Source organism: Bubalus kerabau, chromosome 5 (assembly GCF_029407905.1).
Source record: "Bubalus kerabau isolate K-KA32 ecotype Philippines breed swamp buffalo chromosome 5, PCC_UOA_SB_1v2, whole genome shotgun sequence".
Classification (NCBI taxonomy): Eukaryota; Metazoa; Chordata; class Mammalia; order Artiodactyla; family Bovidae; genus Bubalus; species Bubalus kerabau.
Window position 1 is genome coordinate 128,101,709 of NC_073628.1, and position 25,021 is coordinate 128,126,729.

The 25,021-nt window shown below is 43.9% G+C and overlaps 2 protein-coding genes across 2 annotated transcripts; one reads left to right on the forward strand and one right to left on the reverse strand.

Annotated features, from left to right (window-relative positions):
- Positions 1-5,378: 5,378 nt before the first annotated feature.
- SERTAD4 (SERTA domain containing 4) lies at positions 5,379-16,908 on the reverse strand. The gene is made up of 4 exons (XM_055583088.1): positions 16,544-16,908; positions 11,250-11,441; positions 9,945-10,060; positions 5,379-7,813 (listed from the first exon to the last, which is right to left on the reverse strand). The coding sequence occupies exons 2-4, from the start codon at positions 11,422-11,424 to the stop codon at positions 7,046-7,048; spliced, it is 1,059 nt and encodes a 352-aa protein (XP_055439063.1). The 5' UTR covers positions 11,425-11,441; positions 16,544-16,908; the 3' UTR covers positions 5,379-7,045.
- LOC129654324 (basic proline-rich protein-like) lies at positions 15,511-19,110 on the forward strand. Its single transcript, XM_055583811.1, has 3 exons — positions 15,511-15,881; positions 16,814-16,895; positions 17,847-19,110. Exons 1-3 carry the CDS (start codon positions 15,511-15,513, stop codon positions 17,847-17,849), a joined length of 456 nt encoding a protein of 151 aa, XP_055439786.1. The 3' UTR covers positions 17,850-19,110.
- Positions 19,111-25,021: the final 5,911 nt, after the last annotated feature.

Genomic DNA, 25,021 nt, shown 5'->3' on the forward strand with positions numbered 1-25,021 from the left:
GGAGAGTGAAAAAGTTGGCTTAAAGCTCAACATTCAGAAAACGAAGATCATGGCATCCGGTCCCATCACTTCATGGGAAATAGATGGGGAAACAGTGGAAACAGTGTCAGGCTTTATTTTTCTGGGCTCCAAAATCACTGCAGATGGTGACTGCAGCCATGAAATTAAAAGACGCTTACTCCTTGGAAGGAAAGTTATGACCAACCTAGATCGCATATTCAAAAGTAGAGACATGACTTTGCCAACAAAGGTTCATCTAGTCAAGGCTATGGTTTTTCCTGTGGTCATGTATGGATGTGAGAGTTGGACTGTGAAGAAGGCTGAGCACTGAAGAATTGATGCTTTTGAACTGTGGTGTTGGAGAAGCCTCTTGAGAGTCCCTTGGACTGCAAGGAGATCCAACCAGTCCATTCTGAAGGAGATCAGCCCTGGGATTTCTTTGGAAGGAATGATGCTAAAGCTGAAACTCCAGTACTTTGGCCACCTCATGTGAAGAGTTGACTCATTGGAAAAGACTCTGATGCTGGGAGGGATTGGGGGCAAGAGGAGAAGGGGACGATAGAGGATGAGATGGCTGGATGGCATCACTGACTCGATGGATCTAAGTCTCAGTGAACTCCGGAGTTGGTGATGGACAGGGAGGCCTGGCATGCTGCAATTCATGGGGTCGCAAAGAGTTGGACATGACTGAGCGACTGATCTGATTAATAAATCTATTTACTCAATACTGTATTTTTTTTCCTGAGTAAAAATCAGGTCTAAGAGAATCATTCAATATAGTGATTGGATAAACTTGATCTTTGGCAAATCCTAGGGTTGAGTCAGAGGTTAGTGGTTTTTAATCTTTTCATTTGTAAAGGATACCTCTTACTCCTTTCCCATAGCCAGTGTTCCAAAAGAGTCTATCCTCAAAATAAATTGCATTTGTTAAAGATAATGCCTTCATGTTTTGAGTTTCTTCCTAGTCTGATCTGTGTTAACTCAGAGATGATTTAATTCTAACCAAAGGTAAAGAAATATGACAAGGTACAGAAATGTGACTATTTCCTGCACAATTGATTAGAAACATTATGATTTCCAATAAGCTTTTGAAATATTAAAAATATCTCAGAAACACCAATGACTACTTTCATAGCTGTCTAAGGGTCTTGGGTTCACAGGTTTGACTGGGTTCGAAGGTTTGACACCATCCCCCTATTTAATTTCAAATCCAGGAGGCAGAATACTTACCCCAAAGAGGATCTGGTACTGTCACCTCCAGCCTTCAAGGGATCCAGGCACATTAGTGGAGAAGTTATGGAGGCTCACTATTTTAGATCCATAATGTGTACCCAGGCAAAGTCAAGTCACTTACCTAATATTAAAGTCTTGAATCCTGACAACCTGAAAAGGTGGGTACAGCAATGCCACCCCATTTTACAGACAAGAAAAGTGAGGCACTAGGAAGTAAAATGGCTTGCTGGCCAAGGCCAAGTTTCCACATTACATTAGCGAGCTGGAATTTGTGTTCGGGGAGTTTGACTCCAAATCCCACTCTCTTAACTCTGGGCTACATTCCAGCTTCACGAGAAACCCACAACCCCTGTGCCCCAACGGAACAGGAGAGATGAGCTAATGCCTTTACCTACTCACAAAGACAGTTTGGTGGGTTGTTTGAAAAGCACAGCATCTACAGGCTTGAAGAACAACAATGAGAACCCCTCCCAGCTCCCTGAAAGGACAGACAAGCCATTTCTCTCTTCTTGAAAAAAACATTAAGGAAATCCTTTAGTTCCTGAAATGGTTTTTCCTGTCTTTATAAATAGGTTTGACCCCTCCCCCCCAAATCACCTTCTTTCCTTTTTAATCTTGCTCCTTAAAGAAAGTACACTCAGTGCATGCAGAGGGCGGCTCTCCTCAGACTTCGTCCCCTCCACTCCATCAGAGATCAACTCCCCAACCTGTTGCTGAAATCCCTTGCCTTGCTGCCTGTCATTCTCCATCTTTTCCTTATTATGCAGACAGGGGTGGTATGAGTTTTGAGGATGGTATAGATGCCAGGGTGCTGAGGCAGGTACATTTCAGAGAGATCTGCTCACTTCTAGATGGCCAGAATACAAGGGCTATGTCACATCTGAACTGAACTGAGCTAAGCACATTGCAGTTGCCTCAGAAGACATCTGCAGAAAAGCACCCTGTCTAGAAATATCCAGGCTGGGTTTAGGTGCGAGCAGACCAATCGGACAGTGTCATGGAGAACCACACCTGATGCCTGGACTCAGCTGCTCCCATGGAATGACCTGGATGGTGGTAATGTCTGTTGAATGCCAGCCCCCCTCCCCAAGGTTCTGCTATTTACCCACTGTCTTGGGATCTCAGCAGGAAGCAAGGTCGCAACTTGCATCTCTGCAAGTTGTTTTCTGTGTGTTCTCCCCCCAAGATACGGCATTTTATAAGGTTTCATAATTTCAAATCAAGGCAATAGTTGCCTCAAAAGGCGTTGAGAAATATGGGAAATTTCATGAGAAATGACTAATTTCATCTCCGTACGTTCCATCAGTTTCATTGCGGTCAAAAGCAGGTGTTTCCAGGCTGTGAATAAGTGGTTTGCATTTTAAAAATTAACAAATTGGACCAACACCAAGGGAAGAAAAAACAGCCATAGACAGCCCACCAGAGAATTGTTTACCAAAGAAGAAGAATCTCATGGTGATGGTTTGCAAACACCACCAGACTAGCTTGTGTAAATTCCCTTCCTTTAGTCATCGCTCTTCAGCCTGTCACAGATAGTGAAGGGAAATGCAGAAACAGGAAATTACAGACTATTTTAAACAGCATGTTTTATTAAACTCACTTGCTGATGCACTTTATGGCAGGATGCGAGATTCAAGTGTTCATAACTTACATCTTTGCAAGTGCTTTTCCTAAGTGAATTCTCCCAGCTAAAATATGGCAAGTACACAGGGCTGGAAACAATCTCTAAACTAGTAACTGTTTCACCTCAGGTTATATAGCTACATCACATAAAATGGAGAAGTTTTAGCCAAGGGAAGAGATTAGACCTTGCTTATTCGCTATACTATATAACTCTAAGAAAGCACCGGAGGCATCATGTAGTTCATTTAAAAGATCCTTAATGCATTTATTTTAAACCACAGAATCAAAACACAACAATCTTAAAATGAATTCCTAGAAAACATATATTGTCTCTTTTATTATTTAAATATTGATTTCATTCTTATCTTCACGGGACATTTCTGCATCTAGTTTAAACCATCATTATTAATGCCATGCCAAATCCTTGTTTTTGAAAAGGCCTAGTAAAACTGGCAGCAATGTGATTGACTACAAAATAAATTTCAGGGGCTGTCATAAAAATGGATTTGAACAACTAATTATTTTCAGAAACATTTTTTGCTCATAGTTTGTTTGAGGGATATAAAAGCTTAGCTGCATTGCAAACGTCCTCATATCCCTGCCTGATATTTATTGTGACTTTGACACCTCTTAACACCCATGTTTTCTGCAAGTTGTTCTTTGCTCTGGATACAGAAAGGAGTACTCAAGGAAGGCTGTAATACAAGTTCACATTTGGAGAGGCGGGTAGCCATGCTTTGATGAAGTTATCTATGAGCTCTAAAAGCAAAGACCTTACATGCATTCACTTCAGCATCTATGTAACAAAGTAGCAGTTAAGATGTTCAACATTTCCATTGTCTTCAAATATCAGGCCAAAGATGCTTGATCATAATTATTGATTGCTGTCAACTAGTCATTTATTTTCACCTGGCTTAAGTTTTTCCTACTTTCCCCCCAGGTTCCCGTCCTTACCGTCTTATCCCTAGGACCTCTTCAAGGTGAACTATAGAATAATAGGATTTAAGAATCGAAGCATAACATGATGATACCTTTACCCTTTTAAAGAGCCTTTGCCAGGCTCTCATCTACAAATCACCTACTTGAAGAGAGGAAGGACCAGAGGTGGAAGTTAATGATTTGGTTAAAGACAGGCACCTAGGTGCCTAGGGGAGTAGCAATTAAAGGCAAACTTCGGGGAGCTGGGCCATTTTCTGGAATGAAGATTTCCCCTCATTTAAATTGTAAAAGTCTGGATTCTGGCCCTATGAGATTTTCCTTAAAGCAAAGAAAGCAGAGTATTATTTCCAGGTAGAGAGACAGCAGTGTGGTGTGGAGGGCGGTCTTAACTTTTCCCATCTCTGAGGATATAACTACAGAACCCAATTCAGAGGCTTAACTTACAATGAAGGGGAGCCTTGTCCACTCAGGAAAATCTAACTTAATATCTCTTGAGTAGATATCACACAGGAGGCCATAATGCTTTCGTAACACTAGGAACATTTTTGATATGTGGATGGATGTTTAGGGATGATTTTTTTCTTTAAAGAAAATGTATTCCTTTAAGTATGCTGGAACTGTCCTACACTCAAAAACTTGATTACAAACTATGATGCATTTTAATGCTACTGGATTCAAAGGCAGGTCTCATCCTTCAGAGAAGCACTAGTGCGTTCTCTAGAAAATCACCAACTCCATCATTTCACAGCTTTGGCCACCATTATCTGGTAACGCTGGAGGCGGGGGTGCGGTTTAAAAACAAAAGTCCTTTCTTTCATATTCAAATTTCCAAGATGTAGTATGCTCATAAGAATGCTGCTTTTGGCAAATTACTTTCCAACTAGCTTGCCCACTCCCTTTAAAAAGATATTTTTGGCCGCTCCAGGTGGCATGCAGGGTCTTAGTTCCCCCACCAGGGACTGAACCCTCACACCTGCAATGGAAGCACAGTCTTAACCACTGGACCACCTGGGAAGTTCCAAGCTTGCCTCTTTCATCAAGTGCAATATTGGCCTCTAAGAATAACAATAATACAGAATTAAATGGAATACCTCCACAGCTGTTTGAACCACTTATAGATGACAACTGTCAATTGACAATCTGACAATTCAAAAGGAATCAGTTAGGATTCAATATTTATGACTTCACATTATGCTATTTTTTTCAGAAACTTCACAAAAGCCAAAAAATCTTCAGATCCTTTAAGATAAAACCTTATCCATCACCAACCACGTCATATATTAACATGATGCTCTTAAATCAACAGAAATCGAAACCTACAAACTAGGACCATTCTAAAACACCTGTTGGATGGGCCTCTCAAAAAGCACTCTCTCACTCTGAAAATGCCTGTGTGGCCACTGTCCATGACCGTTTCTAGCGACTTTGAGTTTTTCTTCTAAAGGAGAACAAGCAACGGAAAAGAGAAACAGCCAACAGTCATTAAAATACGAACATCGGAATGAATTTTGATCATTTTAATAAATATATATCAAGAAAACCTCACTTTATTACAACACATTCATATACAAGCATCTATCATCTAAGTTTTCAACATCAAATGTTTATCAAATATTGAAAATAAAGGACAAAACATCACGAGACTATTCAGCCATAACACAAGAACGGGTTTTAAAAATTGGTCCTTGTGGACATTGTCCAAATGACGATCCTACTCATACACTGTATGAATGAGACCTATATTTAATATTAATAGCAATAATAAAAAAAGCTTTATCTTGGAGAAACGGGGAGGACTCAATTTATTTCCTCCATTTGGAATTTGGTTCCCGTGAAGTATTGTGTAAGGAGGCCCAAGTCAGTCAGTAACCTCGGAAATGGAAATAGAGTTTAGCAGGAGGAGTTAGCTGGCATGGAAGGAAGGATGGTTAGAGGGGCCCTTCTGAACACTCTTGCCAATGTACACGTGAAAAAAAACGACTGAGAAAAATGTTGGCCAAATACATAGGAGCTTTTGCCGACTGAGTCCCATTTCTCCAAAATAACTTTCCCCAAACAAAAATCTTTACATTCTTTAAAACCTTATTGATCACCACATCGTGTATTAACATTGTGCTTCGTAATCAACAGCAAAAGTCATATATAAAAAACCACATGCTTTTATAATCTAAACGAGTGAAATGATGCAAAACAGATTAAAGTATGATGCATGCTACTGGTTCATGAACTTCATTGGACAAGAAAACAAAACAACCCAAAACCCAGAAAACCCAAACCCCAGCAACAGACCGTTGCCATAGAAAAGCTTGAGCAGCTAGTGCTGGTCTCTAACAGCTCTCTCTATTGTTTCCTCCATCCCTTTCTAAAAATGCCAAATCCAAAAGCAATTGGGCATCAAAAAATAAAGGAAGAATAGAGATGTTGAATCAAAAGTTGAACGCAATAGTTCGACGTTAAAGATTTCCAAACAATATTGATCCACCCTGTGTTTGTATTTTTTTTCCTGTTTGTTAAATCCCTGCTGTACTCTTGATTTATCCTTAATTTTCACATTGGCAAAAATTAAGATAAAGTAAGGCACCAAAAATCGCCCTGTATAACACCTTTCTAAAAGCCTCATCACCCATCACAGGCAAGCCAGGAACTTGCAGGGATCACCCTCTATTCATATCTTTGATTGTTGCCCCTGGTCAGGTGTTTCATTTCCTCCTATCCTATTTCCCTCTGTCACACAAGACGGCTGAATCCAAATATTTAACAGCACCAGGAAGCCGTTTCTTCTAGCTCCCTGTCCTCAGTCTTTTATTCAGAAAAAAAATATTGTATCATAGAGAAGCAGCAGACATCCTTTGCTGGTTATATTGATTTGCTTACCAAATAACTACCTAATTAACTGGCAAACAGGTGGAAGGCTCCTCGCTAGTGACAGGCTCCTTGCGGGTCGTGGAAATAGCACAAGGGCACACTGTCCCCCAGTCTGATCTGCTGATCTTCTTGGTAAGAAAACTAAGATTTACGTTTAAGTGTTAAGTCAACTGTCTTCTCGGTAACGTCACCACATTTATGAGTAGCTTGCCGATGCCTACAATACAGATGTTTTATGCAATCTGCTCTCCAGGCATTTAAACGACATGGCATGTTCATGGCATAATTGTCAGTTGTACAAAACTATAAAATCCATTCAAAATAAAATTTATGAGAGCTAATTGATCATGCTGTGCATGCTTCAAAGTTTGCGGGAGAAGATGGCTCATATTTTACTGCCTTTGCTGCAGCACAGTTTGTTACTCGGTGAAGGCTCCTTTTTCCTTAAGGACTTTTTCCAAGACTCACTTACATTGCTTTTTTCGTTATATCCAGTCTCAAAATAATCATAAAATTGGCCTTTGCCCTCAAAAGCAAGGTCGTTGCCCACAGGTCCATGGCTCAGGGGACCACCATCCCTGTTGGTATCATCGTTTACTTTCTCATCATTTAATTTGGCCTTTTCTTGAACACCAAGTGACCGGACACTAGTAACAAAGATTTCACTGGCAGGTATCTGGCCATCACCCTTGTAAACAGGTGCACTGCCTATATCAAAATCCACCTGCTGGGAACAGCTCGGTAAAGGCAGAGGGGGAGAGGAGGAGGAAGACGAGGAGGGGGAGGAAGAGGAGGCAGTGGTGGAGGCACTTCCGACGTTAGCATTGACAGAAAGGGGTAAATTTAGGTAGTGACCACCACATTCCTGGTACAAGCAGCAGGCATGAAACTTTTCACACTCCTCTTTGGCCATCCGAGGTCGTTTCCGGTAAGGACAGTCTTGAGCCATAAACCACTCCTGGGCAGAGGCGCCATTGAAAGAGCAGGCAGGAAAGCACCAGTTATTCTGCATGATAATTTCTCCATGGATCCTTTTCATCAGATTGTTTATAAGGACAGATCTTCGGAGGTACACTTCAGGATCATCGATAAACTTTAGCTTTTCTAAGGACATATAAAGGATGTGGGCTCGCTCCTCAAAGATTGAGATGGTCTAAAAATCAAAAAGGGAAGAGAAAGCTTAGGAAGTGGCCTTTATTAAAATATCATCCCAGCACATTTCTCTCTTGGCAGTTTCTGGGCCTGGGGATGCTGTGGTCTGGTTTCCCTCGGGTTCATTTAGCAATGCTCTCCTGGGGGCTGCTAACGTCTCCCCTTCCCAGCAGACTGACTGGTGATGTTGAGCACTGGGAAATGCAGCCACAACTCAGACCTCCGCAGGGACAGGTCAGGATGTCCGCTCTTTTATGATGCAGTGAGGGGAATGGCGAAATGCACAAAACTAACCTATGCTGTTAGAAGTGAGGAGGAGTTTCTTTGGAGAGCTGAGAAACAGTGACTAGAGAGGGACACTGGGGAGGCTCTAAGTTGCTCATTACATTGTTTCTTAATCTGGATGCCAGTTACATGCCTATTTCACACTTTGTGAAATTTATCAAGCTGGACTCTTATGACACTTGGGCCTTAATGTGTGTGCTAAGTCGCTTCAGTCCTGTCTGACTCTGGGCATCCCTATGGACTCTTTGCAACCCTCTGGATCATAGCCCGCTAGGCTCCTCTGTCCATGGGATTCTCCAGGCAAGAATACTAGAGTGGGTTGCCATGCCCTCCTCCAGGGGATCTTCCTGACCCAGGGATCGAACCTGCGTCTCTTATGTCTCCTGTGTGGGCAAGTGGGTTCTTTACCACTAGCGCCACCTGGGAAACTCTGGGCCTTTATGTGTGTGTATACAAATATACATGCACACACACATACTCATTCATTCTACGTCAATAAATGTTTTTTAGAAGACGCCAAGTTGCAGGTCATCATAAGTATATTTCAAACCCTGGGTGAGACATCAAGGAGCATGAGCTCACGCTGCCTGTGCTGTTTCTCTGGGTTTCATTCTTGCAATTATCTTTGCCTGATAGAGGGACGAAAATAATGAAAGAGGCTCAAACCCTAAAGGGAACTGCTGGTTGCAGGGCCACAGTAAGCTTTTTCTGGAATTGGGCAGGAGAGATGCAGAACGGAAATCGGAGGACTCGCTCGCAGGTTGTGTGATGCCATTACTGTGTGATGGTTGGCACAAACTGGCAGCAGTTTGGAAGACTGCTACAGCCACAACAGAGAAACCAAAATGGACATAAAATGCTTCTGTCCTGGGGCCCAGCTCTTCCAGCTCATTAAAAAAAAAAAAGCTAACCTCAGGAGCTGTGAATTAAACCAGCCCAAGCTGACCAAAGGCAGGAACTACACATACACAGAAAAGCCCAGCACCTGCCAATGCATGCTGATGTCCTTTTATGAGCAGGGTCAGAGCAACATCTAAAGGCTGGAGGGGAGGGGGGGCGATGGAGTGAGAAGACAGGAAGATGAATTAGAAAAAAATTAAATATCCTCTCTGCATTTCCAACAACTATGGCCTGGGTTATCCTCTCCTCCACTAAGTTAGCAGATAGTTTCTGAAAGAAGGTAACCATAGGAAAAGGCACTGGTATTTTAAAAGCTTAGACAGCCAGTTTTAGACTTCTGTGTGCTTTCCCAATCCTGTCATTTCCTTCTTATTCATGCAAAAAAAGTTAGCTTTGGTTTTTCTCTTGGGAATGAATTATATATTTTCACAAACAAAACATATGTAATAAACATACCATGAAGGACACTTCTACTTTCATGCACACATTCAAAGGACAGGGAGTCCACCTCTGAGAGGTCAGGAAAGCCCTGGGTGACTATCCCCATGTGGGCACACAGGTGGCACTGGCCACGGGAGCCTGAGCTCAGAGACGGGGAGCAGGTCTGGGAAGAACAAGTGCATTTCTGCACATGTGAAAGCTCCAGTTACCATGAACCCTTAACGCAACGTGAGAAAAATGAAATCATTAGTAAAAAAAAAAGGCATTTCTTGGATTATATAATTCTGTTATTTCTGGACAAAGGAGTTCTTGCTGGCTCTTTCTTCAAATACTTGTGAAAAATAACACAGGACCCCAAAAAGTGACAACGATTAATCTGGCTCTGCTGAGAAGTGGCTCATTTTCATTGCTTGGGTGGAACACTTTCATTTCTGGAAATGGATCAAGCAACTGTTACTAAGTATCTTAAACTCTTAATAAAAATAATGACTATTAAAAAAACATACTTTATGGCTACAGCTGCTGAGTGGTGGGTGAAAATCCTCTTCTTCCACATACTTCCTCTTAAAGTATGTGATCTTGGATGTTGTTATAGGATTTGAAATTCCCCTGTAATGTGATCCTGTGGTAATAAATCAGATATGACAAATGACATGCGGTTTGCCAGAGGTTCTCCAAACAAAATGCTTTTCTTTCCTTGTCTTCTAGAAGATAACTTGGCTACGTATTTGTCTGTACATGTGGTGATTAAAAATAAACATTAGTCTTAATAGTTGCTATCATGAGGAATCCTGTGACCCAGGCCAGGCAAGGATTTCTAGACAATTATAGAGGAAAATGACATATTTTAGCATTTACAAAATATTCAGAATCGTAATTCTATGCACAGGCAAACAGCAAAATTCAAAAAGGGAAGTATTGTAATAACTGAAATAATATTGGTATTTATTCAGATTATTTACTTAAATTCATGATAACACCATTTTTCAAATGTATGTATCTTTAACTGTAAGCACTAATAACTGAACAACTTTTAAATATTACTGGCTCTTAGTAAGTAAACAAATGATTATCTGCACACTGGAGTTATAATATCCCTTCTTTCAAAATATGAAATTCAAATTTTTTTCATTTAAAATTAAACTTCAGGGTAACAAAAGTCCTCTTTGCTCTCAAAAATCCAACATATCAACCATGAATAAAAATAGGGTCTAATTTTCAAAGACCAAGCTTTTACTCCTTTTTAGCAAATCTGACATCACCAAGTACTTGTTTTCATTTTAGGTTTTGGCTTTTTTTCCAATCTAGTAGCACACAAAAATCCAAAGGAACTCACCTTAGAGCATAGGAATAATGAATCAGGGAGAACATATTTTTTTCTGGGCTTACAAATTTTTTTTACCTATAATACCAAAGACAATTGTGTGCTTAATAAAAAGAAGAGCCACATAGCTGCTGGCCCAAAGGGCACATTCCTTTATGTCTCATGGGATAAAGATTTCATTGTCAAGCCCACCTAGGGCTTGTGTAGCACTGAGAGATCCATACAGTTCCAGAGAGTAGAAAATTGAAACTCAGACTGAAGAGTTTCAAGATCTGCTTTGGGTCTCTTAAAAATACAAATGCCTGACTTTTACCTGAAGCAGCAGCACAGGGAAACTCAGGTCTGCATGCAATTAACACCACTCCTGGTCCTTTCCTTGGGACATTGGAGTCCCTGGAGCACTCTCAGCTCAGGAGGGCACCCCAGACACCACCCTCATCTACCAGTCTGGCCACAGAGGGCAGCAGGGAAAGGTCAAAGGCAGTACCTGCCAGGGGGGGACCGGCTCCCCGGTCTCCCTGCAGGGGAGCCTGAGCCGGCCCCGGGGGGCTCAGGCCTCCGTAGCTGTCAGCCTCCCATAGTGTCTGGTACCCAGCAATTTCAGCAGCTCCTTCCGAGACAATGGGCTCGCAGAATCTATTCATGGACAGAACCAGAGTCATCTCTGACAGCCTCAGATCTGAAAAAAGAAAAAGAAAACAAAAAAAAGAAAAGAGCCCTAATCAAGAGCAAGCCAGAGCACGGCTTTGGCATCTTCCTTCCTTTGCTTTGGGAAACTTTTACTTCTTGCTCCTCCTCTTTGCCCTGAAACATTTTTTTTTTTCCAAAGAAAAATCTCAGTAAACTCTCTTGCAGCTATTAGCTCAGCCTCTGTGTTCAGCAATCTGCATTTCATGGGCGGATCTTTAAAACCCCATTTCTTATTGTTCTCAGATTCCCCTCAGCCCTCTTCCAGACAGCTGCCTTGCCTTCTAAACACATTTTCCTCCTGACCTTCCCGCAGAAAATGTACCCCTAAGAGGCAAGGCCAAAACCCTTGCCGCTTCCTTTCTATTAATAAGGCAAAATCAATTTTCTAGTCAAGTCCCCTGAGAGTCTCCTTTGATGAAATCCACTAATCAATCAAAAGAAAAGGCTGGGGGAGGCAGGAATCTTCAGCGGAATTCCATCTGATGCTCTCAGGTTTGGTCTGTTCCACTTGCCCGTGGCCCCCTCTTCCTCGGTTTCCGCAGGGCCAGTTCCTCTACAACATGTTGGGGCTCCCTCCACTTTCTTCTCCCAAAGCGAAGCAGACAGAGACACACTTGGTAGTTGTTTCCACCAGCCCTGATCGGCCTGAACTGGATCTGCCTCCAGTCAAAACACTGAGAGATGAAGACAGAAAATTGGCTCCAGTTTCCAGCCGTGAGTTGCAGTCCCACAGGAGCCAAGCACAACATCCACGGAGCAGGCGGAATATTAAACAGGAGCCAGGGCTTCAGGGCCAGAGGCAGCCGACAACTCTACACCGCAAAGCTCAGACGCAAGGCAGAAACTTTCCAAGAAGCAGCACACCACTGCCCTCCTGGGCAGTTCACGCCCTTCCCCAGGGTCTGCGGGGAGACTGGGAGACCTCTCTGCTCTTAAGATGCACCCTGGGCTGCTTTGCACCTGGGGTGGTAGGGCTGTTCCCCTGGGGGCTCAGTGTCTTTACCTGGTCCTAAGTAGGGCTTGAGGTGGGGTCCAGAGTGAGTGCAAGGGGGAAGAAACCAAAAGGCCTCGGGGCCATAGATCAGTGGTGACAGCCAGCAGCCTCAGTGCCTTATTAACCGCCCGATTCCTTTGAGACCCAAACCTCCACTATCTCACTGTGCCGTTTAAAGAACGGTCACAAAGAGTGATGTCAAGTCTGCTTTCTTGAAGACTGATTTGTCTTTGAAAGACGCTAAGGGTCTAGTTCTTGCTTTCTTCTCCAAATTATACAGCCTGTAATGTTTGGGGGGTAAGGGTAATCTACTGTTGTCTTTCAGGAGACTATTATTACCTACATGTTAAAACAAGGGTCCACTTCCAGGTAAAGGAGGAAAGGCACCAGGCGAAAGGGAAATAGCTTGAGCGGAAATGTCCTTCTGGCTACGCGAGAAGCTCTTGGCAGCAGTGACTCCATCCACCACCCAGGTTTCTCCCTGAGACCCGAAATTCTTTCCCAACCTCACTGAAGAAGGAAGCCCGGCCTTCTGACATACAGGGGACATGTCCAGGTCAGTGGCTGGGTCAGAGGACCCAGCTGATTTAGGCCACTAAACCACCTTTGTTGTTGTTCAGTCGCCAAGTCGTGTCCAACTTTTTGCGACCCATGGACTGCAGCAAGCCAGGCCTCCCTGTCTGAACTACCTACCCTTTTCTTTTAAAAGTGGCAGCAAGGACTTGTTGGAAAACCTTATTTCAAGAAAAAAAAAAAAAGTTCGGACACACCATTTATTCTGTTCTTTGAGTCATCAATCAAGAAATTTAGATCACACTGATTTCACAAACTAAGCCATTCTATCGCCCAATAGAATGGATGCTCAAACTCAGCATCCAAACAAGGTATCAAGCCTCATGACTATCTGTTCCCTGGAAGACTCTCATGAAATGGTCCAATTTCTTACCTTATTCTAAGAGACAATTTTTATCAGGAAATGCCCCTGCCAGGAGCACAAGAATTATAGAGCTTTTTCTCAGAGTCCATAGCCCTGTCTCATTGACTGCAACAGTTATTTTCTCGCTTGAAAGTTACACTTACTTTTGTGTTGGATTCTGGGAATAAGATCCATGTTTTTTGCCTATGTGGAAATTTTATTACATATAAACTAAAGCAGGTTGACAAATCCATACCCTGTAAGACAACAGAAACATTTGCAGGCCCCTAGCAGCAATTACCTTTGTTTAATAGGACATTATATGGGCCCTGTGCTGTTTTATGTTAGTAAGAGTTTGTTTATATTTTAATGACTTATCCTTGTATAGTTTTTTGGTTAAGGATTTCAGTGTTTCTATTTGTTAGCATTGTTTCCGGCACATGAAATTCTACTCTTATGCATCTGAGCTTGAATCATGGCATAATAGTTTTTATCTTGGCTGTTTCTTTCTTTTATACTATCTAGTTTCAGTAAGTTTTTTTTTTTTTTTTTTTTTTGAATGGGAAACTTTTACACACAAAATCCTCAACTGGAGAGGCTGAGTTCCACAAGTTCTTTATATTAAAGTCTGAATAAAACATAAACGAGTTGGAATTATTTGGGAGCGGGGAGGAAATTTTGCAATCGAGTCTTCCTGTCGATTTAGAACTTACACTGGGATGTTAGCAAATTAAGGAGGCAAGTTCAATGTTCATGAAGAATTGGAGAATGGGGCAGTAAGCCATGATATCACATGATCGTTTTATTTGTATTTTGTGTACACATCCGAACTGTCATTTTTTTCTCAAGTGAGATTTACATTGTAATTCTGCTACTGAGTTCAGAAGTTGAAATTCACAAATGTATGAGCTGTGAATACTAGATAAAGTCACAGAGATGCACATTTATGGTAGATTTTGTTTTTTTAACATCAGAGGTGAGTGGATGCAAAAGAAAGGTGTTAAAAGTGTGTTTTTTCTATAAGAGGGTTTAAAAAATAAAAACTAGAAAGCCGTTAATCTTTTCTCCTCAGGCTCCTGCATGTCTGCTTTGTCAGCCAAGGTAGCAGAATGACAGCTCAAGCATTCCCCAAAGGCCCAGGGCTAAAGTGTCAAGTTTTGCGAGCAAATGTTCACAGTAAAGTTACCAGACGGTTTTACACACTATGGTTCTTCCAGATGATTTGGGCTTCTTCTCTCCTTGGAGCCATTATGATGCTAATAGGAGTGGCTGGCACAGAGGACAGGATAGCTGCAGATTCAGTGATGCCTGCCATCCAACAGGGGATCTCAGTCATTCTTTGCCCACCCCATCCCTCTCATCCATCATTGGAAAACATTTTATTAAGAGCATTAGAGCAGTTCAGAGGTCTAACTCCAATACTGAAAAGCACAGAAATAAAAGAGCTGATATTTTCAATATATCTTTGAGGTTGTCAGTCTTAGATATCCTGCCCAGGTGGAATCAAGCCCTTGATCTGACATTGTCCCTAACAAGCTATCAACAGCTTGGGTTGGTGGTGGCAGGGTCTGGGTGAGTGGAATAAAAATCTTTCAACCCTTCCAAATAGGCAGATGTCGCTTTTCTACCAGTCTCTGCAGTACACCTGTCTGCCCTGGGAAATACATTTTTCAGCTGCTGCTTTGAAAGGCCAAGAGATTTAGGTCTGATCCTGCGGCTGGGAATGGGGGTGCCAAACCAGAGGGGGATGAGGTTGGGGGACCCGGGGGTCCAAGCCCAGCCCGGGGTGCCAGGTCTCCCCATCCCACGCCCAGGACTGGGGTCTGAGGTTTGGAGACCCACCCCCTGCAGGCGGGCAGCAGCCGATGTCCGAGTCCCCACAGTGACACACCCCCGGGGGTCGGGGGCCCCAGCCCAAGCCCCTCTCGGGGGAAAGCCGGCAGAGCTCCGCCGGCCCTCGGCCGCGGGAGAAAGTAAACACCACCCCAAGTGTCTGGGAACAAAGGCAAGTTGTCTTTCCGCGGTGCTGGAGCCGTGCGCCTCTCCTGAAGAATAAGAGCTATGATTACTCTTTCTTTTCTTCTTTTTTTTTTTTAAACCAAGTTTCCTTCTAAGGGAAATAAACACCAAAGGTAGGATTCCAAGGAAATGACTCACGGCGGTTGGCAGGGCTCTGGCGAGGCTGGCCCCGGCCCGCGCTCCAGCCCGCAGCAGATGCCTGCCCGGCCCTCCCTTCCCTCGCCGGCCAAACCTGCCCGGAGCCCCGGGGCTGCGGGAGCGCCCTCCGCCTCCGCGGGACCCGAGCGGCCGGGACTCGGCCAGCGCCTCCCGCCCGGCCCGCAGCACCCTCGGCTCGCGCGGCCGCCTCTCCCCCCTCCTCCTCCCGCCCCCCGCCGCCTCTGCGGTCCCGGCCGGGCACACTCCGGAAAGTTGCTAGGGCCGCGGAGGCGGGAGGGGAGGAAGGGAGGAGAGAGGCGGAGGCGTGGACCAGGCGGGCAGCAACCGGGCCCGCCAGGGAGGTGAGCTGAGGACAGAGGAGCCGCCGCCGCCGCCCGCAGCGCGGCCCGGCTGCTGGGGAGGGTGCGCGGGCGGAGGTGGCGGGGGGTGGGGGGACAGAAGGTGTCAGCTCTTGCAGCTCTTCCTTTTTCTTGCAAACGCGCGCTCTTGACATCCACCGTCCTTCCCTCCCCACCTGCCAACCGCCGCGGCGATATCCAGACCTTGGGGGTGGTGGTGGTGGGGCATGCCTCCTACTGACTCTGCACCCGGGGATAGGCGACTAAGCGGCTACTGAGGACCCCAGGGTGTCATCGGAGCCGCGGTCCCCACCGGCCCCTAGAGTCGGCTCGGTGCGCGCGCAGGCGGCGGCCGCTCCCGCCCGGGTACAGGCTCCGCGGCGCACGCCAGCCCCGCGGAGAAAAGCCCGCGCCGCCTCCGCGCGCAGAGGCTCTCCGGCTTCTCCCCTTCTTCCACCCCTCCACCCCTCCACCCCCTCCACCGACCGCCCGGGTCCCGCTCCGGCCGGTGCGCGCCCACTCGGCGATCGCCGGGCCGGCTGGGGGCGCGGGGGAGCCGGTCCACGACCGCAGACGCCGGAGGGGACCGGCCGTCGCCCTCCAACCCGGCCCGGCCTCTCCGCCCCCGGCCGCCGCCCGCCGCCCGCGCCCAGCCCGGCTCTTACCGCGGGGTCAGCCGGGAGGCGGTGGCGGCCGCGGCGCTCGAGCTGCTGCTGGCCCGCTCCGGGCTCGGCGCCAGCCCGGCCGCCGGTGCACACTCCGCGCGTGCGGGGCCCGGCCCGGTCCAGGGAGGCGCGGGTGCGGGTGCGGGTGCTGGTGCTGGTGGCGGCCGCGGGTGCGCGGCGGGCGAGGGTCCCGGCAGGTCCCGCCGCCGCGACTGGGGCGCCGCGCCGCCGTCGCTGCAGACGGTTATGGTAATGAGCGGCTCTGTCTAGCGAGGAGCGTGTGAAACCCGTCAATCCTGTTTGCCATTTCCCCGTGGATTTCCGAGGAGAGGTTCTGCACGATGCCCCCAGGGTGAGCGAGGCAACATGACAAGCGCGCCCGCTCGCCTCCCTCCTTCCCTCCCTCCCGCCGCCGCCGCCGCCGCCGCTGCTCCTCAGGCAGCACACGGGGCGCCCTCCCCTCGCCCCCACCCCAGCCCGCCCCCTGCCTCCTTCCCTCCTTCCCGCCCTCCCCTCCCCTCCCCTCCCCTCCCGGTGCCCGGGGACACGCGGGCCCAGCTCCAGCCCGCAGCCCCGACCCCACGCGCTCCCGGGCTCCGGCCCCTTCGCCCTGGGGGGTTCGGCTGCAGCCGAAGAATATATTCACCCTGCAACCTTCTGAGATGTCTTCTCTCTTTTTAAAAAATTTGGTTTACTTTTGTTGTTGTTGTGTATGCGTGTGATTAAAAAAAAAAAGATTCTGCGCCTTTCCCACCCTTTGCAAAAGACTTTCTTCTCCTTTGCCACAGCAAACGGAGATGAGAAACAGCTGTGTTTGCAGGACCCGAGCAGTTCTTCTCCCCTCGCCGCCCGCCCCCGCCAGTTCCCCGCCGGAGCTGTGTGTGTGTAGTGTATCAAAAAAGCAACCTTGGTCCGACTGCAACTGGAATTGGCAACTCTTTCTGGGTGGGTGAGCCTCCAGGGAAAACCTCCAGGAAATAAATTTTTAAAAAAAGTAATAAAGGAGGTTGTTCTTGGTCAAGAGAATAAGCCCCGGAATCACATTATTTTGCAAATAGTAATTTTCCTCTATATTGGGCTCCACTGGAGTTTGTTTTTTTGAAACATTAATTCATAACTTCTGTCTAGGGACCCCTCCATAGTCGAGATGGGTCATTTCAGGTGCAATGAACGCAGAGGCTTAGAAGGCAGAGACCTAATAAAATGGGGGGGAAGGCACCTGCGCAAAAGTGTTACAAAGACTATAATGTTTGTTTACTGCTACTATGCCAGATGTGCTAAATATAACACTTCTTTAAAACAGTGATCCTCCGACTGTGAAAAACCAAACCTCTTGCTGCCTGGCTCCCTAGGAATCAAGAAGAGGCACAGACTGAAAATCAGGGAGGAAAGGAACAAGATCAAGGATGAGGATTAGCATCTGCAAATTGAACCCTATCTAATTTGCATGTTTATTTCTTAGAATTGTAATTAAATTTGTGTAATAAATGTTTTCCATTTCATTCCTATGCTTAAAATTTGGGTGACTGACGTGCAGTTAAGTGAATTTTTTTTTCTTAAAGCAAATGTAGTTTATTCAATAAAGCAGCAAACAAATATTAAACATAATTAGAACTAATCTGCTTTGAAGGTATTTTTGTTGAACTTTGTACATTAAAGACTCTCAGAGGTTTTAAGGGTATTAGGAAGCTGAGAGAAGGCAATTATGCTGAAAACAGACTAACTCAACAGACTTTCAGGAGCACTATTTCATTTTTTTCCAAAAGATGTTTCAGAGTTGCAAGCCTAAAACTGGGAATTGGGCATCCATCTTGGCTTTATCCTGAACCAGATTAAATTGCATTGGGTGATGCATGTAAAGGCCATTATGATGATAATTTAAGAATTGTAAACATTCTATGGGTAAAAATGTAATTTTCATTTCAGAGGGGATAGAGGGTAAGGAAAGACACAAGAGCATTTAAAGCAGTGCAAGTACTTGAAAATCTAAATCAGTGTCTAACTCAAAGAACTAAATGTGAGGGCTTGGAGGCATGGCTTATTATTGTTTTTATCTCGCTATATTAAAGTTTTATAGCATTTAAAGGACTATGGGGAAATCCCCACATACCCTTGGCTGCGTCAAAATGCATAAAACCAAAAGGAGCAAATTAAGCATAAAATTGAGAAATAACACGAGACCTAAGAATCAGCATGGGTTGCACTGGCATCTTTGGAGCCTGGGCTCTGAGAAATGAGCCTTCTGGGAAACTGGCATTGCCCTTGGGTGGGGAGGACTCTTGGCTTTAATGTTATAAAAAATGACATCATAACAGAAGTATGAAATCATTTTACTTCACAGTACCCTTGTGGTTCTGAGTATGAACTTGACCCTGTCTTGTTCAGATATGTTAGGTTAGCACGTTTTACTGAAAGCTTTCCCTGGTCTCCTTTTAATCTCAGGCTTAATGTTAGTCGAGATTTGGTGCTCAACTGTTGACAACATGAACTAGTGTCTACAAGTAGAGGAGGCAGTCAAATGTCCATGGAACGAGAGACATCATTTAAAAATTTAAAGTGAGTAAGTGGTGGCTATGGCACAAGGAAAGGACTCGCTATAAATCAATAATGAAATATTTGGATGAGTGAATGTAATTTATGAGTTGAAATATTCAACCTGAGAGCTATGATGTCATCATTCTTGGATGGGTGTGTGTGTGTGTGTGTATGAAGTTCCAAGACAGAAGTTTGATTATGAAACTTAAAATATCTTGAGCTGCAAATTCACTGAAGACAGTGATTGTTTTTTCTCAGTGAACAAAGAGAGTGCCAGACTTAAAACTGCTGAAATTCATTTCTCAAAAACTCGTCATTTGAAAGGGGAATTTCTCAAGTAAAAGTTGACATATTCAGATTACCATGGACACAGTGCCCACTTGGGTTATAAGAAGTATGAATTACTGGCATTTTTTAAGTACAATTTTTTTTTAACTACAAAAAGAGATATCTAATATTAAATCTCTCCAATTCCTCTTCTCTTATTCTCAAACCCTTTCTAGTTAGGCTTTCTTATCCCTTTGCTCCATTGAAACTATCAGTGTCAATGACACCAGTGACGTCCACATTGCTAAATCCAAAGGGCTTTTCTTGGTTCTCAACTTTCTTGACCTGTCAACAGCATTTGAACAAGTTGATCACTCTGTCTTCCTTCAAGACTTTTATTCTATTTCCAGGACAACATACACACCTGGTTTTCCTCCCACCTTACTGGTTCTTCCTTCTCAGTCTCCTTTACTGATTCTCTGTGACGTCTGAAAGTCCAGTCATTGAACCTTGTCTCTTCTTGAAACCACTCTTGCGTGGAAAACCCTCAGTCTTGAGGTTTCAAATACTGTCTACATTCTAATGACTCACAAATTTAGATCTCTAGTTGAGATCTTTCGCTTGATCTCCAGACTCCACTTAGATGTTTAAAGACATCAGAAGATTTACAGATCCAAAACAAAATCCCTAATTGTCTCCGTTCCCCCAATTACACCTTCCTTAATAATCTCCACTCCAGTTAATAAACCATACTAAACTTTGGAGTCGTCCTTGACATTGTTTTCCCTCGCACCCTATATCTGATATACCCCCAAATCCTTAAGGCTCTAGCTTTAATGTTTTTCTAGAGGTTTCCCAGGTAGTGCAGTGGTAAAGACTCTGCCTGCTAACGCAGGAGACACAAGAGACGTTGAGTTGGGATCTTGCTGGGTTGGGAAGATCCTCTGGAGTAGGAAATGGCAACCCACTCCAGTATTTTTGCCTGGAAAATTTCATGCACAGAGGAGCCTGGCGGGCCACAGTCTATGGGTCGTAAAAGAGTCAGACGTGACTGAGCAACTGAGCACACACATACAGACTCTGATGACTTCTCATTATCTCTGCTGCCACCATCCCGGGCCAAGCCACCATCGTCACTCTTGCCTGGGAGATTCCAGTAGCTTCCTACCTGGTCTCCCTGCTTTAGTCTTTTGTCATTTCTATATTCAATCCCAGCCCAATTGCTGATGATGTCAGTTTTTGCTCAGACTCTTCCTAAATGCTCTCCATTTCACTCAATGTAAAAACCACATCTTTACGGTGACCTACACAGGCTGAAAGTCTCCATTTACTTCTGTGACCCCACTCTCTCCAGCCACTTTGGCTCCAGGATGTCAGGCCTGCGCTTACCTCAGGACATTTGCACTGGCTGTCCCCTCTGTCTGGAATACTCCTTCCCCAGATAGATGCATGGATCAGTGCTCTACCTTTTCCAGGTCTTTGCTCAGATATCACCTTAACAAAGCCTGACCACTCTGCTCAAAATTCTAATATTTCATCTCCATATCTTATTTTTATCCAGAGAATTTATTGCCCTCTAATAAGCTCTATATTTTATGCATTTATTCTATTTATCACTTCTCACTAAAAAGGTCCTTGAGGGCAGGGCATTTTGTCTGTTTTATTCACCTGTCTCCAGTACCTAGCACAATGCTTGGCATACTGAAAGCACTCAGGAAGTATTTACTGATTAATTGAGCAATTGACTGACAGTTTCACATGTGTACAGAGACCCAAACAAGGCTAAAACAGAGCTACTGTTTGCATACAACATACATACTTTAGAGTATGTAGAATGTGAAACAGGCAGTTCATTTTACCACCAACTCATTTGCCTATTCTAGAATTCTCTGATCCAGTGCTCTTATCTGCCCTGGAGCATGCGAGGACTTGAAGACACTCCCAAGATCCCCAAGCACCCAAACTGTTTCATGCTGCCATCTTCCTTGAAAATTCCCAGTACCGTGTTTTCATCCAAGTGGGTCCAGTGCTCTGGACCGGCCCGCCTTTCCCCCCAGTACAGATTTCCACCCATTGCCGAGATATTTGTCCTAAGCTATAGTCTTCAGCTTACGAACTGTGTGTAAAAGTGTTCTCCAGGACCCTGTAAAGTCACTTCTTCACATAGTGCCCTTTCAGAAGCTATTTCTCTATTGTCTTTCTCATCTTCCATCCAAACTTGCTCAGAAACTTTCAATAATTATGTGCATTTTATATGTGAGCATTGATCTAGGCGCTGCAGGTGAGGTAGAGATGAAAAACACACTTCCCAGACTTAGGGAGTTGTCAACATATTGAATAGCAAAAGGCAGACATAAAATAATGGTATTGTTTAGTAATTCAGGGCATAGAAGATCAGTGGTGGGAACCTTCCGGTGGACTTATTGAAGCAAGTAAAATTTGAAGTTGATCTTGAAGGATAGGCTCTTAATGAGTGGAAATGGAAAATGGATGAAAGTATTTCAAATGGAGGAAGCCATTTGAGGCACATAGGTTGGAAAACAAAAGCCATATTCAGACAACAGGGAGTATTGCAGTTTTACTGGAGGGGTAAAAAAAAGCATACGAAAGTAGAAGGTAGATGAGGTCATAGGATAATAAACACTGAAAGCCAAGATGAGTTTGATTTTAATTTAAAAAGCCATGGGGAACAATAAAGGATTTTGAATTGGAGAATGACATAGCCAAAGTCCAGCTTTAGAAAGAGTAGCGGGTAGTGCAGAGTGGTGTTTCAGCAGCCCAGGTGAGGGGAAATGGAGGTCTGTGTTAGAGTGGTGGTTCCTGAGGTGGAAGAAGGAGACAGATATGAGATGTTGCAGTGTTCGAATCTTTAAGATATTATCATTCATTGGTTGTAGGGAAGGGAAGCGTGAAAGGTAACTGAGGTTTCTACTAGAGGTACCAAGTAGTTCAGTGAACCCACAGCAATTGAGAAGAGGAAAGTTGGAAAGGAGTAGAGTGTGTTGCTTTTGCTTCTATTGAGTATGAAATGTTCATGGAACAGACAGAGATATCCGACAGACAGACATCTGAATATTCTGGGGTGGCCGAGGATAGAATTTGAGAGGAAATTATAAAAATTTAGGATGATTTCAGTAACTGTGGAGGTTGAAGTCTTAGGACTTGATGAAGTAATTGAAGACATTAGAGAGAATTTAAGACTAAAAAGCTTGCGTCAACACCTGAAGAATTTGATAAGTGCATTTTTTCAGAGGTGAAAATAATGTTTTGGCCTAATGTGTGACCTCTCTTAGGGATATTTGTATTTAATGGTGTACTAAGTCTCCTTTGGAGTAAATTTAAAGAAGAAATTTGGAATGGGGGTGGTGCATGTGGGGTAGCAGCCAGTCTTTCCTGCTGTCCCAATATCCCAATACAGAAGTGCTTACATGCTGTGTTTTCCCATGTGACTGAATCTACTGGTTTGCCATCACACGTGGAAAGGGATTTGATATTTCATCAAAGAATCCCGAGAAAATCCCTGAAAAGAAGTAAATCGTTGATAATGAGCTTGGAGTGTTATCTCTCTCAGGGATATTTGTCCTGTAATAGGAATCTCCTAAATATCTAAACATATTTATCTAAAATATCTAAAAATATCTAAATATCCTAAATCTCCACACAAATTTTAATCAAAGTAATTAATAATTAATGACATTATTTCAGATATAATACAAGCCAATAAGTATTATTTCTGAATGGAAATCACACAACATATATGATCCCTTGTTTGGGGTACTCTTTATGGGTACCTATAATAGTGAATAGGTAGGAATTTGTAAAGAGATGTTTTTTCAACAAATTTGATAATTTTTGCCTCTCAAAATTTTCTGTTAAAACACTTTTAATGCGGTTAATCTTATATTAGATACAAGAGTGTGGTATTTGGGTGTATATCACCCCCACTATTCTTCCCAAGTCTTCAGGGAAAAGATGGGTCATGTGAGGCATGAAAGTTGGGTGGAACTTGGATAACCAGAGACCAGAGACAGGGAGGGAGGACCCTCCCCACCCCCGGTTTAACAGCAAGTGCTTAGATGGTGTGGTCAAGGGATAAGGGACTGGATTGATTGAAACTAGCTCTAAGGTTTAAATCTTCATATGTGGAAAGATGGTAGTGCTATCGTCAGAAGGCAGAATTACGTGAGCAGGAAATGAAAGTACGTGTATGTCGGGGGCGGGGTGATTTTAATGTTTTACATTTGAACTGAGATAGTAAATAAATGAAAAATGGTGACATGAATACTTTCTGGGTATTCACTTTTTTCTGTTCTGTTTTCTTTTTTCTTCTTCCAAAGAGATTTCTTTCTTTGGAAGGTTGTATTCCTTCCCCTGGTGGCTCAGATGGAAAAGAATCTGCCTGTAACACAGGAGGTGCAAGAGACTGAGCTTCGATCCCTGGGTTGGGAAGATCCCCTGGAGAAGGGAATGGCAAGCCACTCCAGTATTCTCGCCTGGAGAAGTCCATGGACAGAGGAGCCTGGTGGGCTACAGTCCATGGGGTCTCAAAGAGTCAGACACAACTGAGCAACGATCATCTCTTTCACTTTCATTCCTTTCGTTCCTTTGGGATCAATGGCATATTGATTTTTTTTCTTGACCAAAATGTTTTTTCTTGACCAAAAACTTAAACACACAGGTCCGTCTGTGCCAGAGCTCTAGTTCAGAAGTCTGAATTTCTGAATGAAGAGGTGCAATGTTCCATCTATAACTTGAAGACAGATTTTGGTGAGGTCAGAGAGAGGCTGGCAGGGTCATGTGAGGGGATCCAGAGCTGGCCAGCAGAGTGGACTCCAGTTCATCTAAAGCCTAAATAGAAATCTCGCCATATAAACAAGGATAGGATCCAAAATTCATAATTTTGTCATCCTTTAAAAAAAAAAAACCACATAAGCCAGGGAGGAATGAGACCCCAAAGAGGAGTAGTCTGTGGAGAAAGTGTAGCTATTTATATTTTGGTTTCAAAATCCCTTTACTTATTTCCAGATAAGTACATTGTTATAAGGGTTTCCCTGGTGGCTCAGATGGTAAAGAATTGACCTCCAATGCAGGAGACCCAGGTTCAATCCCTGGGTTGAGAAGATCCCCTGGAGAAGGGAATGGCTGTATTCCCTTCTGGAGTATTCATTCCTGGAGAATCCCATGGACAGAGGAACCTGGCAGGCTCCATGGGGACGCAAAGAGTCCAACATGACTGAACAACTAACACTTTGACTTTCACATTGTTATAAAACAGATAAGCTAAACATTTTATGATGCTGAATATTAGAACAACAGGATATATTTTGATATTGGCTATGCCATCAATACCAAGAAGCATTTATTAAGTGACTAATAATTCCATTGGCATATAGAGAATTATCCAACATGGCTATTTCAGAAGCTTGAGGATTTATAGAAATTGCTTTATTTTCTTGGCCCGCCTTTTTGCCTTATATATGTGTAATTTCCAGGGGTCTTTTCATCTTTGTGTATTCTATTTTTTTTTTGCCATTTTTAAAATATTAAAGCCTTAAAGAAGCATTTTGTTAGCCAATAAAGGCAAGGATATAATCTAATTAAGTAAACTTTTAAGCTATATAAAACTATAGAGATTTAACTGTGACCTTAATTCTATTTATTAAATGTTACCCAATT

Excerpts from the sequence above, each read along its gene's own strand:
- SERTAD4 (XM_055583088.1), bottom strand. The coding sequence starts at position 11,424 with ATGACTCTGGTTCTGTCCATGAATAGATTCTGCGAGCCCATTGTCTCG. Across the intron at positions 10,061-11,249 it reads AGCCGGTCCCCCCCTGGCAG|GATCACATTACAGGGGAATT; the intron begins GTACTGCCTTTG and ends TTATTACCACAG. Across the intron at positions 7,814-9,944 it reads TCAGCAGCTGTAGCCATAAA|ACCATCTCAATCTTTGAGGA; the intron begins GTATGTTTTTTT and ends TTTGATTTTTAG.
- LOC129654324 (XM_055583811.1), top strand. The coding sequence starts at position 15,511 with ATGACTCACGGCGGTTGGCAGGGCTCTGGCGAGGCTGGCCCCGGCCCG. Across the intron at positions 15,882-16,813 it reads CAACCGGGCCCGCCAGGGAG|CGAGGAGCGTGTGAAACCCG; the intron begins GTGAGCTGAGGA and ends GGCTCTGTCTAG.